General features: G+C 37.4%; 1 protein-coding gene across 3 annotated transcripts in view; it reads right to left on the bottom strand.

Annotated features, from left to right (window-relative positions):
• FAM193A (family with sequence similarity 193 member A) overlaps positions 1-20,450 on the bottom strand; it is an 81,673-nt gene that overhangs the window by 7,868 nt on the left and 53,355 nt on the right. For 2 of the 3 annotated variants that reach the window (XM_052780635.1, XM_052780637.1), the window contains exons 9-19: positions 18,586-18,663; positions 16,867-16,979; positions 16,466-16,708; positions 14,320-14,473; positions 14,028-14,207; positions 10,714-10,965; positions 8,068-8,266; positions 6,517-6,789; positions 5,892-6,174; positions 3,481-3,667; positions 1,377-1,607 (exon numbers count right to left, since the gene is read on the bottom strand). In XM_052780635.1, the coding sequence (XP_052636595.1) occupies positions 1,377-1,607; positions 3,481-3,667; positions 5,892-6,174; positions 6,517-6,789; positions 8,068-8,266; positions 10,714-10,965; positions 14,028-14,207; positions 14,320-14,473; positions 16,466-16,708; positions 16,867-16,979; positions 18,586-18,663 (2,193 nt within the window). The remainder of the gene's footprint in view (positions 1-1,376; positions 1,608-3,480; positions 3,668-5,891; positions 6,175-6,516; positions 6,790-8,067; positions 8,267-10,713; positions 10,966-14,027; positions 14,208-14,319; positions 14,474-16,465; positions 16,709-16,866; positions 16,980-18,585; positions 18,664-20,450) is intronic. The other variant, XM_052780636.1, reaches the window with a different exon arrangement.

Genomic DNA, 20,450 nt, shown 5'->3' on the forward strand with positions numbered 1-20,450 from the left:
CACATAAAGTTACATTAAAAGTTGTCAAAAATAGTAAGCATGGTGAAGTTTTCTGCTGTCAGCGATAAGTTCATTAACCACATGAAACAAAGACACAAGGGATTTTTTTCAGCCATTACTGCAAATGCCTAAAACTTTGCTGTGCAGCATTGATCTTGCATTATTAGCAAAAAAGAAAGAAAATCGTAAACTGAGAACAATCACATCCATCTTTTTCTTGCACATTTAGAAGTGCCTGTATGGGATTACTTTTTCACAGTTATAGAAGTCATGCAAAATACCCTAGGAGAATCTTCCACTGCTTATGCTCAAACTGCACTGCAAGAGCAAAGTTAATTTTGCATTATGAATTTTGCAAATTGAATTTTATTTATAACTAACTCACTAAGCCCTCAAGTTGCTGAATAGTGCTACAACATGAACATAAAGAATATAACTTGTGAACATCAGGTCTTCCAAACCCATGGAAGCATTTAAAGAACACAGAATTAGTTCCAGCAAGGAAATTCACAAACAAGAAATATTTACAGTGCGGTCACACAACATGCTTATCAGCGTTCAGAAACATTCAGCAACCAATCTCATTGAGCCTTGAACTTTATACCTAAGGCTGATACTTGAATTGCAGTAAGAAAAGTCAATTTCCTGCTTGTTCAACTTTATATATATATTTCCTCTATTAACTCAGCAAATACTGTTTTCAAAAAATAATTTCACTGTTATACATTGGAGTTTTTTTAGAAATGTTTTTGCCAATTTTCATTTGAAAGCAACCTGTAATTTTTTCTTCCCTGCCCCCTCTTTGCAGCTTGCCACTTCACTCCAGCTTGGGATAGCCCTTCATGTCATCATGTGGCCTAGCACTTAACCTCTTTCAATCAGGACAGCAAGGTGCCCAGTGCAATCATTCTAAAAATATAAATTCTCAACTTTTCCTCTCTCATAAAAGCACTGACCTTATGTCTCCTGGCTTCCTACAGAGATACTTTATCATAACCATTATCCCAGTACAGAAACACTAGTTTTCTAACCCCTCCCCCACTTTTAAATGTCAATTCTACAAAACAATCAAATTCTTAACATTTCTGACACTTAGAAATAGCTTTCTAAAGTGTGGAAGATTCCAATATAAAGCTGACTTGCAACAAAACACAAGACAACGACGTTGTGAGGAATCTTCCCAGTCTACTATATAACTCCTCAGGCAGTATCCGAACAGGTAAGCCAGCTGCGTATGTACAAACAGGCAGTGTACCACAAACTACAAAGAAAACAATTATACTATTATTATAAAGTCAGTATACAGTGGTATACTTACAGAGAGTACACAGATTCAAAAACATAAGGTCTAGGATAAACATACTTTTATGTCTTACCTTTCTTTGCTTATGTCTGGCTCGCTTGGCTGCTCGAGAACTGCTTACTGGTTTGGTTTCAGAGCTGTTTATAAATTGTAGCAAGTCTTCCACCTTTCGATGGTCAACAACACTTTCCCTTTCAGAGATCTGATCTGGTTTCTTCGGCTGTTCCTCTTTCCTTTTTGTTAGACGTAAACGAAGCTTTTCTCGCATCTCTGCGTAATTTCTACTGGTTGGTGCAGCTGGAGGCTGAAGGACATGAGACAAAAGTTTAGTGAATAAATATAAAAATTTCACTGACCTAAGACCTTTGAGGTTTTGAAATTTTAGAAACCTTCAAATAACTTGGAAAGTCCAAACCTGAATATCAGACTCCTTATTGTTTGTATGCATACCTGAAGGTGTATTTAACAGGCAACAGACCTGTCAGACTTGGTGCTAGCTTGTGAACTGTATTTTCCAACTGAAAGAATGACTGATCTTGTGGAGGAACGCACAAGTAAGACGACAAATACCTTTAAAAGCAAACAGGAAGATTTCCATATTCTCTTGTGATCGGTATACCACATTAGAAAATTTGAAAGGAGCAGACATTTCCTGCTGTTTCCATTTTCTATGAAGTCTGTTTCAGAGTTTAGGCTACATGGGCCTCTGGGCTGTAACTGTGAAGGCTTGATGACCCTGCACTGAAGCATGCCAGCGTACCTCCAGCAGAGTCGCATCAATAACTTGGTAACACTGCTGCAAGTTGAATCCTTGCGTCATGTTTCATATCTCTATTCCCATCCACTGCTCCTGCCTCTCAACTTCTTATTCCTCCTCCCCTCCTGCTGCCTTACCCTCTCCCTTCCTGCACCAGATCTGGTGCCCATCTGTTTGGAGCTACACCAGTTCAACTCATTAAACGAGCAAAACAAAGCCCATTAACTTAAAAATCCTGTAGCGTTCTGCCACTTCAGCAAAATGAATAACTTACTGTGCAATCAGATACCTATCAAAGACAGATCAATCATGGACATGGTGGGAATATGCAATGAGAAACGGGATCCCCTCCCTGCCCCTTTCAGCCACAGGGCAGGGGCTTTTAATTCACTTCAAGCCCTAAGATGAAACTGCATCTGATCAAATAAAAGCTCAGTTTATTGGCCATGTATGTCAAATAGGAAAAAAAATGCCAGACACTCAAATTCTACTAGTTAACTGATTATTAAACCAGACTATACACAGATTTACAAATGAGGCCAGCAGGAAAATGAAATTTTAAGTTAAGAAAAAATTTAATGTGGCAACTTAACAGCTTTTAGCATTTCATTTGTGCAAATGAAAAGATATGATTACAAGAATTCACTAGATGTGTATGAAGTTAACTTCAGGATGCTTCAAACAAAGTGTTAAGTATTCAAATAAAGAACATAAGGGAAAAGATTTTATAACCCACATGCTTTAGAAATCCATAATTTCTTCAAAACACCCTTTAAGTACTAATACAAGTCAGTGCCTATCAAAATGCACCAGTAAATAAAATTGTCTGTAATACTGAAAACAGGGAAAATGCACTTTGGGTTTTCCTTTGATAAAAGTATAATTTAAACTTACACTGCCTAAGTTCTACGTAAGAATAGTTTCTTTTTTCTTTTTTTTCCTTTTTTTAAAAATCAAGTTCAAGTGAATACTTTGAGGATTGCTATTTTTACAGATGGGAGAATGGCTCATAAATTGCCACAAACATTTAAAAAATATCCTATGTTAAGTGTACTTTTACTCAAACTCATCACATTATTTATAATTACACTACTACAGATGAGTGCATGAATTTTGTAAAGTTATTAGAATGGCTCAATGCCCCTCTTCGCAGTTTCAGTCAAACATGGTATCTATTATGCAAGTCAGTTGCTTCCTAAATCTTTTAGTCATTTTTATTGAATTGCTTTCAGCTGGAAAGGTTTGTTTCAGACCTTCATTTCAAAGATGAAAATTACTTTCTAACCATGCTCCTTCTACTCTTTCTCTTGAGTGAGCTCCAGTGCCACTCCCTTAGTTGCAGTCTGATAAATCACATGCAATCAATGATGAGTAAGTGACAAAAAAGCAAATAAAAGCAATTTAAAATCCAACAACTTACTCCTCCATGGCCGAAGAACTCACAGTAACAGCAGTCACAGTATTTTCCTTCCTTCTGATTTGTGGATGTTGAGGTACTGGAGCTGTGCTCTGAACAGCTGTCTTCATCTTGGCTCTCCTCTCCATCGTACTGTTGATGATCATATGTGTTACTGTTCTCACAGCGATGGCCCTCACAATCAGGATCACTATGTTAAATTAAGAAAAAGCTTATAAAAACTCTAGATTATAGTAAATAAGGTATTTCAAAAAACATATACAGTTCTATGTACATCTACCGGGAACAATGACTCTCAAACTGGGAAATCAGCCACCAGTGACGCATCAAATCCTAAAGCCTTCATCTAGTAGCTTGCAAATGGAGATGCTCAAAACCAAACAGCAAGATAAGATGATACAAGAGAAAGTGATTTATAAAACCTCATTTAGTGACTCATTGAATGAGCAGCCTAGAGAATGAGTTTTGGAACTGTTCTTCCTGGCTTTAAACAGGTAAAATGGTTTCAGAAGTAGTGATTCTACCTTTTTTAAATGGAACGGTTTTGAAACTGCTGCCCATCTCATCACTTGTGAGTTGAAGAGAGCTGTGCAGTTGCAAAGTACTCAACTTATTTCTAAAATCCCCTGGTTTTAGATAGATTTGCAACCTCTTGACTTTAAGAAAAAATTCAGGGTCAGATAAAACCAAAATGTTCCCATTACCCTGTTTGCACCTTTATTTTCAAGGGGAAATACTAGCATGTCTCTTCAATAAGCACGTACATAGCAGTTTATTCCCTCCAGAGCTCTGCATAACTGTGCACCCAACATATCTACCCAGTTCTTCTAAAACTGATGTGATCTTGCTTCAAAAGTATTTAAAAGAAAATCCACTCATCTAGGATTAGTATTTCTTCATTCTTATGTTAGAAAGGTGAAAACAAGCCATAATCTGTCTTATCTGCAAAATATATGTGAATCTTTTTTCTAATCTTACTCCCCTCCACTCCCTACCAATAAGTTTCTCAAGAATTAGTTACCAGGACAAAATGAAAAATTGTTCAACTTCAGTATCTCAGTTAGGGAAAAGGCATGCAGAACTGCTGAACAGGAAATACTGCCAGTCAGTGCAAACATTCTGACTAGTCAGTTTGAGCAGCCCTTGCATCACTGTTTCTTGTCTGTTGAGAGTCAGCATTACAGTGCCCAGCAGCACACTGGGATAGCACGCACTAGGGGTAACAGATACAATTCCATAGAAATCAAGGCTTCGTTAGTTCTGTCGCTCAGTCACTAGATTGAAAGACTAGAGCATAAAGCACTTTTTCCCCATTATAGCACATTACTGATTCATACAGACTGCAATAATTGTTTCTAGATTCTCTCCCAGTTCATTCCTTACGAACTAAAATTACTTTGTCATGTTAGCACCTGGACATGATGATAAAGTTGGATTTCTATCGCATTAAATATCCTATATTCAATTCTCTCTCTGCACTACGTAAGAGAGTTTCTTTCCAAAACTGCAAATAGTTTCTTGAACAGGAAAGAACAGTTACTTCTTTTGTGATATCATCAATAAAACCCATTGATAACAGAAATAAGGGCATTTTTAGAAGCACTTCAGGTATGCAGTTAACTAACTCTACCTAAATATCACATCATCTTTTGAAAACTACTGCAGTAGCCAGCAGACTACATGCGTAGCAACCACGACCACAGCCCTGCAGGTCAGAATACTTAAAGTAATGACTCAACTGCTTTTCTGTTATGCCTGCACTCTTCAGACATATCGAAGAGTTGGCACGATTGTCAGTCTGCCACAATACATAACACTACCAGAAGACAACTCTTCCCAACCTCCAAGACCTTTGAAAACCTTCAGAAATCAGAACATCCTTCCACACTACAACCACTGTATAAATGGTGGGACTGATACCTAAGAAGTCTTAAGTGTAGTCAGGAAAATGTGTTACTATGTGGCAGGTTTCAAAACCTTTTTATAGTTTGAGCTAAATCTGTCTACAGACTCCTTAAGTTTTCACAGCTTTTCATTCCTGCTTGCCATGTAATGCTGAAATGACAGAAGACAGATACATTATACAACAGGTTTGTGTCTCAGCAGCAATCACCACCAACAAGATAGAGTAAGAAAGAATAGAGCTTGACTTATTTATCCCAGGTGATATTTCTAAAAGTGAGAAAACATTTGTTTTTAAGCCTCTAAACTCAGGAACTAGATTCTGCAATGGAAATCATATTTGTAAAGTCTCACACCAAGTTACATACTAAGTATCTAAACTCAGTCTCATTTGCAGAACACACAGACAGCTCTTCTTTCACACTACAACCATTGGCAAAGGAGAAGAGGTATCTGTATTTTAATTCCCCTTCTATTGTAAAAAAGAACAACAATAACAACAACAAACTTACCTGCAGACACTTGGTGGGGCACTTACAGAGCTGTCTGTGGTTGAAGTAGGAGGTGCAACTGTAGTAGGACAAAGACCTGAATGAGGATCCACAAATCCAGGGGCTGTTGCAGCAGCTTTGGGGAAAGAAGGAGCAGCAAGATTTGGAAGATGTGGTGTAGAGGCTGGAGACAGTGCAGCAGGAGACAGCGAAGGAAGGGATGCTAAACTGGTAGGACTATTTCGTGGTGCAACTGGTGCAGAATGTCTATGGTCCTCTTTATTAATATTGTGGAACACTTCACCTAAATTGGGGAAAAAAAAGAAGCGACTTACAATTAAAAGTAATTAATAAGTCGCCATTAACTACCCAAGCAATCACACAAAGTGCTGGATGTTCTCAGCTTCTGTAAAAAACAGCAGTATTTCAACATCTTTCTATTACCAGTTCCAAAACCTAACATCAAGGTCTTTTACAAAGTTCTTTAATCCAGGAGGACAGAGACTGTAACTCAAGAGTAAGAAGAACAGCAATTAAAGAAAATCATCAAGATACATAATATTACTAAAATAAACATATACAAATCTTTATGGTTTGCTAAATGTACATGAGTCAGTTAAGCTGTACATGAATTACAAATCCTTACCTATCGACGAAGGTCTCTTGGATGATACTTTGAATTGGTTGCTGCTTGACTGCACTGTAGTTGCTGTGCAGGAGACAGAAGAAGTGGCAGAAGAGGTTGCCATGACAACTTTATTAGCTTCCATAAAGGCATCCTGGAAATTGTACAGACATTTCTTCTTTGCAGCATTTTTTTTCTCTTTGCTGTCAATAACTGTTGTTGCTTCATTGCTAGATGTAGTAGGAAGTGCTTCGGGTCTTATTTCTGAGAGTGCTGGTGCTAATATATCACTCCCTTCAATTGAAACACACGTAGTTATTAAGAATCACAGAATTACAGAATTGTCTTTATGGCATTTAGAATTAAACATTCAATAATTTAGATGCAGAGAAGCAAGGATATGTTGTTAGTGTTGGCTTGGTAGGCTTAGTGAAGTGATCCTCCTTTCCCCCTCCTTCCCCCGCAAATATAGCTGTAACAAAAAGTACCAAGAAGTCTCAAAGCAAAAGTCACAAACCTTAAAGTTACAATTTTAAGAACACTACTAAATGTGTGTTAACAAGTAGCAAAGACGCTACAGATATTTTATCCATTTATAATTTAAAAATTAAAATTGTACACCATTTTACATGCTAAGTATATAAGCTTCAATATCTGAAGTCCAGGTTAGCCATGCAACAATTATAAGCAGGAACAACATATCCTTCTATCAATATAACATCATAAATCTTATCTTTACCTACTGGAAATTCCAGCTAACTACAGTAACATCTTTGTGACAGACCTTCCACACAAGCTTGCCACTAGTCATCTGTTGGAACAGCTACCCCTAACTACATTTGTAAATGGATGGGCTGTCCTACTGGGGAAGCTTTTAATGCCTTTCCCTTTTAAATATCCCTGTACTATCTTGACACAGGTTAGCAGCAGATCAGTCTGAAAAAAGCCAACACACAAAACCAAGCTTCCTTTTTCACACAAGTCAAATGAAATAAAAAAGGCATTTTAATATTTGCTATTATGTGAATAGAAAGATCTCTCTCTGTTGTTATTCCTCTTCTATTCTCTTTCACTGTAACCATTAGTATTTCCAAAGGCTTCCTGGCTTAAAGTAATCTTTTGCTTGATTTATGCCTCTGTCTTCTTGTATGACAATGCAGTTATCTCTGCACATTTTAAGAAGTAGGATGTAGTACCATGTTACACATGCTCTTACAACCCTGTAGAAAAAGAGCATGCCTTTGTGGCAGAAAACCAAAAATTATTTAAGTTTCCCCTTAATTCCCATTTCTTTGCAACCCTAAACTTCTGAAGACAAAAATACCTCTACAATGACTGTAGGTGAAAAATAGCATGCTATTCTTTTGCCTTTAGCATCCTCTTCCCAATACATAAGAATTTATTTTTCAATTTTCAGCCCCACTGGCGTAGAAATGGCAGCAAATCTCTGCCAGAATCTCATCTTATAAAACCATGATGATGAAACCTACCATTCCTGGAAAAAAGTGCCACACTCCATTTCAAAACATAAGGCTTTTAAATAGTCAGTGTGAAGTATTAACAAACCCTCACCAGGAATCGTATCAGGCAAAAATGTAGCAGGATTCCAGTTCTTGTCATTCATCATCTCTGATCCCCAAAGACTTATAAATTTAGAACTATTCCAATCTGGAGTGCTCCCAAAACAGCTTGGGTAAATATGATCTTGGAGAGATGCATTGAATACTTGATGCTTGTTTGTATGATTCTGAACTGGAGCTGGCGGTAATGCCTACAAAAATAAAGAGTATTTTCCTCATTAATATTCTGTTTGCTTACACAGTCACTCCAACAGCAATATTCAAATCATAGTGTTTCAATTGTGAAAGGCATTCTAAAAAGCATAATTAGTATTTCCCAGAATGATAAAAAGACTGGTTTGTTGATTTTTAGTACAGATAATACATTACATAGATTGTATGTACATATATATATTTTATAATCACAAACATTGCTTTTAGATTCAGCTAACTGATAAATACAAAAAAGCGTTCTCTAAAAATACGTGGGTTAATATATATTGGTAGGGCTTCATTTTTAATTAAAAACAGTATTTGTATATATGTAGAACTTGTTAGGAATTACTACCTTTCAAAGCCGAAGCTGCCAAAACCAATCCTCTATGACATGATAATCATTACCACATAAGACAACTGTGATAAAGGGATTACAAACACTTCAGGATTGAAAATAAGCACAGCAGAAAAAGAAATAAAACACTTGTTATTTGAAAACATCATTTTAAAGTTGATTATATTCTTCTGCTTTTTTAATCTCCAAGTATTAACAGGTTCCTGACTTAAAACTTAACAGGGAAGGAATACACTGTTTTATTTTAAGAAGCAACTAGGAGGGGAAAAAAAAAAAAAGGGAACACTCAGTTTTTCTTGTTTTATAGAGGCAAGTTGTTCTGGCTCACCGCATTTCTTCTGGCTGAAATTGTTTATTCACATTCTAGAAAGTAACTTTCTCCCACAGACCTTGTGCAATGCAAGCATTATATTCAATTACTGTCATGTTTAAAAAAGTCAGGGAAGAGTGAGTTTGTTCTATTTTTGCACAAGATTTGATGCAATGAAAAGCTACGCAGAAGTAGATATAGATATTAAAAATATCAGCTGAGTCCAATGACATTTCAGACATGAAAGTCTGAACACTCATGGCCAAACAAAATACTTACATACCCAGTCTCCTTTTTCTATATAGAAGGATTTTCATTGTCTGACTAATGGTGAAGGTGGGAGAGGCTGGAATACCCTGCATTAAAGAAAACTCATATACATGGGTACAAAGAAACACTTCACAGGGCAGAACAGCCTATCCATGATAGACCAAGCCTGATCCAACAGGGCTTATTAGCTCATTTACTACCAGCTCTGCTACATTCAGCTGGCTCTTCAAAGGCAAAAGGTCCCTAAAGCTTCAGCTTCCACATATGTCTTTCCAGCTCCAGCACCACATAAATACATGGAGCCCAGCTGGTTCAGGTGCTGTGCCAGAGCTAAAAGATCTGGCCTGCATTACAAAGCCACTTAGTGCTAGCAGCCTGCTACTCTGCGTGGGGCTTCTGGTGCAGCCTTGACAGTGCGCTGCAGATGTTCCGCTACACAAAGGTCTTCTGAAAGGAAAGACAGCAGAGATCAGGGATGGGAGCTTGAGCAGATGGATGGGAGCTTGAGTAGACTGCCATATGTAAAAAGAGCTCTGGAAGGATGGCAGAAGGTAGGGTACAACAATTAGGGGTTTCAGAAGAATGGCAGTGGGCTGTTGAGAAATGGCAGACTGGCACAGTGCAGTTACACTGGTGCACTGTGCACTGCAACAGAGATAAGGAAGGGACACCAGTAAGATGAAAAAACAAAGTGGATGTTAAGAAGGACGGTAAGAGTAAGTAATACTCATCTTAGTGAACTAATCTACTCTTCTTGCAACCACAGGATCACTGGACCAGACCAAAGGGAGACAACAGGAATATGTACCTAATGACAAAGTCTTTGCCCCTTTCAGCAGCACCCACAGTTCAGCTGATTTAAATGGCATGTGAAACACCACCACATTAATAGTAATTCTTGCTTTTGACTCATATTTCTGAAAAGCTGTCACCTGGTCCCAGTCCTTGTTCCACATCTTTCTCTTGCTTATTACAAGTTTTGGGTGAAAAGAATTTTGCAGAACCTGCAAAAAAGCAAGTTCTCTCAAAGCACAAAACCCCCCATTACAAATAGACTCCTATGCCTCAATTTTCTCAAAAAAAAAAAAAAAAAATTACTAGCATTTTGTACTAGAAACCTCAGGATATTATTTCCAAAATGGAATATTAAATTTTGACCTTCAATATATATGAAATGAAGATTTAATTAGTCCTATTACACTGACTAAAGTCCCATCACTGTTTCCACCATTCAATACTCATTTGACTCCATGTGCTTTCTAACCACAGTAAGAAAATTATCAGTCTTCCTGACAAAAGCTACCCTTATCCCTGCTGTATGAACATTCCACCAGGTCTGAATCTGTCCTGTTCCCTACCCCTCTCTATTCCCTCCAAACGGACTACTATAAACAGACAATTTAAAGCAACTTTCATGGTTTCATTGATACTCAGTCATGCCAGTTTATACAGGTGTAACAGCATTTTTCCTAGGGTGAGAATGCATCCATCTCCTTCGTCAGGCTTACCTTATTGTGTGTGAAGGGAGAAGCCGTATACAAAGTGGGATGGATAAGTGGACGAGGCAGATGAGGAATTGTATGCAATGGTATATGTCCATGGATGTGAGGATAAAGATGAAGTGCAGGATGTGCAGGTTTTTCAGGATTCATAAACTGGTGGCCAGCAGGCAGGCGTCCAGTTGCAAGTGCAGAGGCTGTTAGACCTGAGGCTTCTTGTTTGCAAACGTGACATTCACAAGCATTTGGACCTTGGTCAGCCTGTAAGAAAATAAAAATAAAAAAAACCCCAAAACAATAATAATAAAGTTCAATCTACTTGACAGACAGTAAAATCAGCTACTTCCCCCATCCTTTTTTCTTAGTAATCATTAATATTATTTCATTTTGCATACATCAATTAATATTGTCAGAGCACCCACAAAATTCTTTCATCTAATACCAATGGAAAAAACCTTGTAGTGAAGTAAAAGCACTAGTGGAAGATCTTTATCTTAGTTAAGAAAAGAACGGCCTAGAAACTGACAGCATTTCATACTATATAGACATTTAGTGTTCACAATCAGTGACAACAAGCGAGATACTGATGCAAATAATCAAGAACAGACAGGAATAGGAACCTTGACAGCATTTGATTATTACTAGGCAATTAATTACTCCAGTATGAAAATTCAAATTGGATTATTATTTTCCACAATTTTCCAAGCATATGGAAAACCAGTATGTGTAGAAAGCAGTAATAAGGGTTGATTAGCTGATAAAGTTGGAGGTAGTCCCGAGCTGCATCAGGCAGACCACTGCCAGCACATCAAGGGAGGTGATCTTCCCACTCTGCTCAGCACTAGCGAGACACACCTGGAGCGCTGGGTCCAGTTCTAGGCTCCCCAGTACAACAGAGATGGACATACTGCTGTGAGTCCAGTGAAGGACCACAAAGATGATTTAGGTCTTGGAGCATCTGTCATACAAGGAGAGGCTGAGACACCTAGGACTGTTCAGCCTCAAGACAGAAGACTCAGGGGGATCTTATTAGTGTGCGTTCCCTGGCTGGGCAGGGAAGAGGAGAGTAAAGAGGACAGAGCCAGACTCCTCTCAGTGGTATCCCATGAAAGGACAAGAGAAAACTGGCACAGACTGAAATACAGGAAATTCCACTTAAAGCATTTATAAGAGTGGTTGAACACTGGAACACGTTATCCACAGCAGTTCTGGAGCCTCCATCCTTGGGGATACTCAACACCCAACTGGACACAGTGCTGACCAACCTTCTCTAGATGGCATTGCTTTGAGCAGGAGAGCTGGACTAAACTATCTGCAGATGTCCTTTCCAAACTCAACTATTCTGTGATTGTGTGAAGCAGACGTTTCTCACAAAAAATTTCATAATCACATCAACCATGAGAAATCCATGCCTTATTAGAACCTTTTACTGATCTCAAGGTATCATTAGCCTCTGTTGTCTCAAAAGGATTCAAGACTTTGGAAGAAAAACAGCCCAGGCAAGAGCAGCTCTATTTCCCTCTCTCAGCTCAGTACTTTTTCCTGCCACTGTCACCTGACATTTCACTGGAAGATAATTTTACAAGAAGTAATACCAGGAACACTTCCCAATTGCTACTTTTCCCAGCAACGTGGCAGTACGCATTTTTCCAAAAAGCAACATTAGCTAACTTAGCTTTCTAGAAGAGAATTGACAGGTGGTATTCTTCTTAAATACGCCTTCCTCTCAGAAACAAATAACTCTTCATTATCACAAAAAAGAATTACAGCCTTTAACAAAAGGTATATTTTAACTACCAAAGATTTCATAAACCAAATACAGTTATTGCATTAATTAGGTGTATAAAGAAAAAATAACTTTCTCATAAAAAAAAAAATTGTATCATGAAGAGACCAATACTATTCTACTAACAAATGTAAATGGAGAAAAGATGTCAAACAGTATGGCAAGATTCAAAATCCAATTCTGACAAACCTTCGGGTACTGAGTATGAAAAGGAATCCGAAGAGAAATAAAGATACTGCGTAAATGAGCAACCCCAACAGATAATGCCAAAAAATCGGAAATGCACATGACATGTACCAGTGAAATCAGTCACTTGAATGCAGTGTTACAAGGTAGATACTCAGCTCTGATTAGAAAATCAGGCTAAAAAAAGGAAGACATTAAGAGTTCCTCAGAATAACTCTGAGAAAATTCTTTTTCCTCAAAGAAAACAAAAAAGAGGAAGTTAAATCTGCCTTTTTATCTTGCATTTTAGTTTGCTTCCCTAAGGCAAGCAGACTTACATAATCTCATTTGATTTTCCACAACAAATGCTGAATCTGTTCACCAGTTTCAAACTAGTTTGACAGCGGTCTCAGCCCATATAAGTATTATGCCATTGGTCAGCCAGAGTAAAACATGTCAGCATACTCACTGAAAGAAAAGTAGCTTAATACTCTTAGTATACTTAACACACGAGAAAATACTTCCAGTGGAAGGCCTTACAAACATCCTAACCACAGGGGAATATCTAATGGGAGTTCCCACCTGACTGTCATCTAAGGTCTCAAAGGTGCCCCCTCCCATGTGGATTCTTTTATACAATAAGCAATAAAAGCGACTGGTAGGTTCCCTCTCAATGCAGCAAGCCTGTGTTGTAGCTGCAGGGTAACTCAAATTAAAAGCCACACAATCCCAAAAATAAGTCCATCAGATGCTTTGCTTTGGTGCTCAGGTTAAACCAAACACCGCTGAGCAGATACTCTAGACATGGCTCTCTGGGTGGTCTGGTGACCTTGCAGTAAAGGGCTTAATAACCTTAAACCTTTAAAAAAAAAAAAAAATTAAAAAGAGCCAAACACCCCAAGACCCATGCCATAAGTCATGCAATGGATTTAACTACACAGAGTTTCATCAGGGGAAGTTAGTCTTCAGATATAATATTAAAAAGTGCCTGTTAAGTAAGAATTCACATCATTTCCCCCCACCCCAATTAATTTCAAATAGCATTAATATTTAACAAAGACCAAGCTCAAACTTCAAAGTAGAAATGCTTTCTAGTTTGTTTCTCATTCATACAGGCAAGAATAATTTTTTTTTCCCCTCTTACTGAAGCCACCTTCAATATAACTAACATATTTCAGGTTTTGACTAAAGGAAAATATTAGCCATGACAATATACAATCAGCTGAAAAATATTTTTGGTATAGTATCTACCTACTGAAAACTTAACACATTAAAAGTTAAATATTTAATTGAAGATATAAATACATTATCATTCGAGCATCCACATTTCAAAAATTAATTTACTAAAAGGGTTGCTTTTAGATTACTGTACCTGCTGACTGGGGTAAGAAGGTGGTGGACTATCCATTTTTGCTTCATCTTTCCTTAATGCCCTTTTTCCTAAAGACATTTCCTCCTTTTGAGTCCCTGGTGGTTCACCACTGCTCTCCCCATCTGCTTCTTCATCATCTGCTTCTGAGGAACTGCTGCTAGTACTGCTCACCTGAGGAGACTGGACAACATTAACTCATTAACATAGGGGTGAAGGACAGGCCTTTCTCCAGTGAGCACATCCAACTGCCAGAAAAAGATATGCCAGAAAAATGATAGTGTAAATGCTGTACCTCGTCTTTCAATGCCATGTTTTCACCTCCACCATTTAGCTCACTGTGAATTCCATTCATGTTGGCTACAACCTCTGCATCGTCGTAATTATTCAGTGGGTAGATATCAGCAAATTTTGCTGATAATGGTGCAACATCTTCATCATCACTACCACTGAGGGGAAAAGAGGCTTAGATAAATCACAGTGCTTAGTAACCTCGGTTACTGTGAAATTAGGTAGAACACCAAAATGAAATCAAGTTGAGGGCATCCCTTGTACAAATGTTCCAATCAGGAGTCAAAGGATCGTCTTTCAAGTTGTTTAACTGAACTTATTTTTTCAAGCAAGTAAAATCAAGCAACCTGCCATATAATCCTACTGAATACAGCAGTTGCATGCCTGAACGACAGACTGGATTGAAAAATAAGATTCTCTGCTATTTCTGTGTAAAATATTTTTCCACCACTGTTTTCTGACCAAGAATCTATGGAATTAATAATGACAGGATATGGATGACCTTTAATTGGATGAAAAAAGCCTTATGCCGATGACTTCCTTTACAGAAAGTGTGAAGTGGAAAAAGTACAATATAAAATTAAAGTTTTTCCATACATTAAATGTCAAACCAGTAAGTAGGGAACATTGACCACATCACCGTAACTCTTAAATTTCTCAATAGCGGTCAGTTCCTAGACAACCCCACATCTACGTGCTTTTCAGAATCTGCTCTAAAATACTTAATGGAAATATTTTCCACACAGAGAGCTAGTAAAAGAACATGCAAGTTTAATTACCCACTCCAAGGAAGTGTTGCAAAGATTGGTTAGTTCATGTTTCTACAGCAAACCAGAGCTCCTAGAAGAGCTCCTAAAGTGTGCACATTATCTTTTTGCATTCCATGAAATACTGCACCAAAACTTAATTACATGATGGCATCATTAAGCATATTTCAAATGTGCAATGAGGAACTAAAATACAACAGATATGAAACATAAAATGGCCCTTCCCCAAGGAGCAGTGGTATTTCCCTAAAAATAGGCTTCTTCGAATAAATAATACTTGGATTTAACTAAACTAGCTTCTGAAAAGGCAAACTGAACAATTTTGGATATCTCAACGCCAGAACTAATGAGAGTTCACAGAAATCGCAAACCACACATTTAAGAATATGTAGCTAAACATACCGCCACATAATCTGTTTTAAAGCACTCCCCAAATGGGTTCAGAAACTAAAGTCCTGTTATGGAAGATTAAACCATTGATGGTAGTAGATGCAAAGGTAAATGTTTAAAGCAAACTGAACTTAGTGAACTGATATTCATCAGAAACATCCCACAAATCTGCATCGTCCTTGTTCATTACACCATATTAACATGGAATGCTAACGCCAATTTCCTCGACTGTACTGACAACAGGTGTTTCATTAGTGTTCCCACCAGTACTGAAGTTGGGTTTTTTAAAAAATTCCTTTAGAATATCACATGACAGAGAAGACTGCTGGTTAGCTGTACCCTAAACATGTACAGAAGCCAGCCTACCAAGCAGTTTTAATCCTTCAGAATTACGGAAGGGGCACAAGTCTACCATTAGACTAATGCCTCAAATCTGATGGTCATTGTGATCTGAATTAAAGAAAGAGGGTGGCATATACTTCTGATAGGGACAGTAATCTTTGATGCAAGACTCAAGTTAACACAACCTCAACAATCCTAAAAGCCTCCTAATAAAGGCTTTTTTGGCATGAAACTGATTCATATGAAATGACCAACCCTCAAAGAAAAGATCACCAATTTCCTTGCTCATTCTAAGAAAACAGGCCATTTTAAAATGATGCTCTAAAGTAGATCAGTATCTGACGTCCTTGTAATCGCAAAGCAGGAAGGTACATACTACACACACTTTTAGCAATAGTGTTAAGTCAACATCTTCAAAAATTTTTAAGAATTTTACAGGTTTGTTTGGGGTTTTTTAGGTTTGTGGTTTTTTTTTTTAAATTTATGTTTGCACAACATATAGTGCTGGAGTTGTGGTCTGCTGACTACAATATCATTATTAAATAATTTTCTAAGGCAAAAAAAGCATTACATAATGATAGTCAGCCAATGCAACTCACCTGCTTAAGTTCAATTCACTACAAAATTTTAAAACAAAGAAAAAGAACTTACAAAGTTGGTGCAGAACCATTATCTGCGAGGATCAGTCTGGGGTGTTGCTGAATGGTAATGGGCGAGCTGGAACCTGATCCTGAACTTGCTGAAGACATACTGGGTGGGCGGATCTCAGATAGATAATCCGGAGCAGAATCAATTTGTAGTGGTAACTGATTAATGTGGATATCATCCGTTATTGGAGAATCCATGATGCCACATGTTAAAATGTGTGAAAGGCTGCAGTCATCACAAGTACATCTGTTCAAGAATTAAGATTACAGATTTTTAGGATCTTGTTTAAGTAGCATTCATTTAAAGTAACCACACTCTTTGTTCCAGTAATGTATTTCCTTTTTCCTCGAACAAGAAATTAATGATATATTATGATTTCATATTAAAAAAAAAAATCAGCTCACCTTCTTCTATAATTACAGTTGGGACAGTCAGGCATGCTCAAACGTGATGACAGCATGTGTCTCATTGTGTCTGTGAAGTTGTTCTCCCCAGCTAGTGCTTTCTTGTTATTTAGCTGAAGTAAATTATAAAGGCAGCGTTTTAGTAGTGCAAGTTTTTCCATTAACAATTCAATGGCACATCATGATTAACAAATTACATAATCAAAAAGGGTTCTTTGGGCAAAATATTTTAAAAGCAGAATGGTTCAGAATAATTTCATGAAGGTGGTGTTTTAATCTTGAGTTAAAAAACGAAGAAGTTCAAAGTCACAAACAATAAACATTTGACACTGAAACTCTTCAAAGAAAGTATGTTTCTCCTATGAAATATTAAAGTGGCCAAGTCCATCTCCTTGACTCATTTGTACATGCATCTTGCATGGTATTTCTGCTGACAGACCCTGAACTTGAGCAGTTCTTGTCTTGTTTCATGGTACGCAGAAAAGGACACTGCTGACAAATGTAGAGAGAACGCAAACTCACCCTTAGCTTGCAAAAAAGAATTAGGACTAATTCTGTAGCCACAATGGGATAGATTCAAGGAATGAAATAGCTGCCCAAAACAGGACTTGACTGCATTAGTGAAAAAATACAATCCAAATAACCTCCACCTGACAGAGGCCTAAACCTGAAAGCACCTGATTTCATTAGAAACCTACAAATCTTAAGTTAAACAAGGATGTGCCTAAGCTTCCACTTCTATAGATGCCCAGACCTCATCCCGACCAAAGCAGCCATGGGCTTAGAGCTCACTTAAGCCCAATTAGGATTAATGAAAAAGTGGATTCTTCCTCAAGTCCTCTGAGGAGCCCTGTATACCAGATGTTCTAAAGACATGGTTAACACAGGCTTATGTTCCTTATAGGAAAAAGTACTTACTGATGACTGCTTTGGGACATTGCTAATTTAAGCTTAGGTTTACCAAAACGTACTGTCATATGCTCTCTTTCTCTGGCTCATGACTAGCATTTCTTTTTGCACAGTGGTACAGGAACGGAGAGGTTCCCCATCCAGTCTTGACTCTAGCCGAGTCACGCTGTACTCTTATGGACAACATGATACATACTTGAACACTTCTAGGCTACAGAAGAGAGTACTGTATCTTAAACAGCAGACAGTTTTATAATAAGGTAGGAACTTCTACTGGCCCCTCTCTGGCTACAGCTTAAAAAAGGCAAGTAGTTCTGCTCAGCCTTTTCCCCACAAAACACATGTAGGAGCCATCTCCAGAATTCTAACAGATTCAGTCATCTGCCCTGCTACCGTGGCTCACACTCCCCAGCTCTGCACACACAAGTGAATTTGTTAAACTCTTGAACACAATATTCCCTACCATGTACATCAAGGCAGCTCCACACTCAATGTATTGGCTGTTTTGGATCCCACTCTAAGGCATCAAAAATTCCCCTTTTATTGTGTAAAGAACTTTAACACCTGGTATTCAATCCTAAGACTGTGGTGCTTAAGTTTTTACCTTGTAGTAACTGAGATGACATACTATTACATACGCTTCTTGAATCTTGCTTTTCTCTATTTTAGCTGACCAAATTTCATGCCTGGCATAGTTGCAGAATCAGATCACATAGAACTAGTACAATATACTACACTCATATGTTTGCATCGTACAAATATACACGAAGCATTAGTGTAACTTAGTATGGTATAAAAAAAAAATCCTACCTGCTCTTCAATAAAACGCCTCTGTTTAAAAAATTCCCAGTCTTCCTTTAGCATGCGTTGTTTTGTTTTCATTGCCATCTAAAACAGAATTTAAGGAAAACTCATTGATTTAATCATAGAAAACCTAGGCTGTTGTCAATTGGTCTATCAGTTTCGTTAAACCTAGCCTGTCTATACTATTTTGAAAGTCAATATGAAGTGTATTTTATTTGCTAATCATTTGATTTTAGTCAGTTAAACATAAGATTTTATATTCATTTACACTATTTTTCAGTCAGATTATTCCACTGTTATTCCTTACGTTAATATTTCTTTTCATTAAGTATTTTCATAGCATTTTCAATAAAATGTGATTGGCATTAAATCCTCAACATCTCAGATCCACTAAAATTCATTATAATCTAGAGATACAGGACTTTCAGCAAGGCCTTAACACAGGCTGAAGTGCAAACTCTGATGTACCACATGTGGAACTAACCACCCAGTCAAAGAGTCAAAAAAAATTAGAAGTAGTAACCTAGACTAGCACTATTTACCACTTTTATTCCTCAATGTATTTCATGCCCATGATTTACCTAAGGCTAGAAAAATATTTTATACAATTACTCGTCCCTGAATCACATCACCATAAATGTACAGAGCCTGTAACTTTTTGTACATAAATGATATTTTTCTGATTTAGTAAATAAATTCATTCTGACATAACACAAAAGCTTCCATGAATTTTAACACAGCAAAATGCAAGAACAAAGCTTCTCCTGTTGCACATTACAACATTTTAAGAGCACTACTTCATTAGCGAGGAAAAACAACTATCTAGGTTATCTTTTACAGTTCTTTTTTTTGATTTACCAAATTAATAAAAATATCTACCACCTTATAGAATGTAACAAATTGCTTCAGAAAGATATGTTAGTGAGCAAAGTCCAGTAGGTTATACCACTAGCAATCTTTTTTTTTTTTTCCTTCAAAAGCATGCCTCCAGAAATTCATTCTTGATCAAAAGTTTAAAGTCTTACTATTAACCTAAGTGTATTATTGCTATTATCATTATTTAACTTGGGAAAATGAAATTCTAAGCTGGGGATTTGAAACAGTATTAAGTGGTACAGTTCTGCCTAATGAATTTCTGAAACAATCAGCATCACGCAATTCTAATTACTACTGTGGATTTTGATTTCCCTTGCTCCAGTGAGGTTACATTAACACCAAAAAAATGAGTTTATCATGTGCATGTGTGTTTTTTTAAAAAAAGAGCATGCATGGAATGTTCTTGAACCATTGGTACCATTTCTTAGACACACTAAAAGGTACTGCAGAGCCTAGGGCCAACAACATTGGAAGTTTCATCCTGGCTATACTATCAGCTTCTGAGAACCCTTGAGCTATATTTAAACACAGCAACACTAACCGGTTTAGGTGCCCTGCCACCTAGCTGAATCCTCACCATCAGAGACAGGCACCTACATTCACTATACATTATAAGAGAAGACTTCAATGCCAAAGAATGACGTTTAAAACAGCCAGTGCATTAACTGGGAGCTGCCTACTCAAGCCTGCCAAGAAACTGTCAAAGAAAGCAGCATGGTTTAAGTCTTGGTACTCTTGAGTATTAATGGGAACAGCGGCTGAAGCTAAAATTTTCCTACTTCCAACTTCACAGCCTTTCCAATACCCCATGTCTGCAAGTATCTTAAGTTATTAATTCCATAAATAATAGGAAATCACTTCTCTCCCCTCTTTCTTTTCCCCAATGAATATTTATTTCAGCAGAGCAAAGCAGCTGCAATACAAACCACATGATTCATGCCTAAGAATTCTGCTAGGGAGTGGAAGATAAATTCAAATGCTATCAGAAAAGAAAA

This window comes from Harpia harpyja, chromosome 2, assembly GCF_026419915.1.
Source record: "Harpia harpyja isolate bHarHar1 chromosome 2, bHarHar1 primary haplotype, whole genome shotgun sequence".
Lineage (NCBI taxonomy): Eukaryota > Metazoa > Chordata > Aves > Accipitriformes > Accipitridae > Harpia > Harpia harpyja.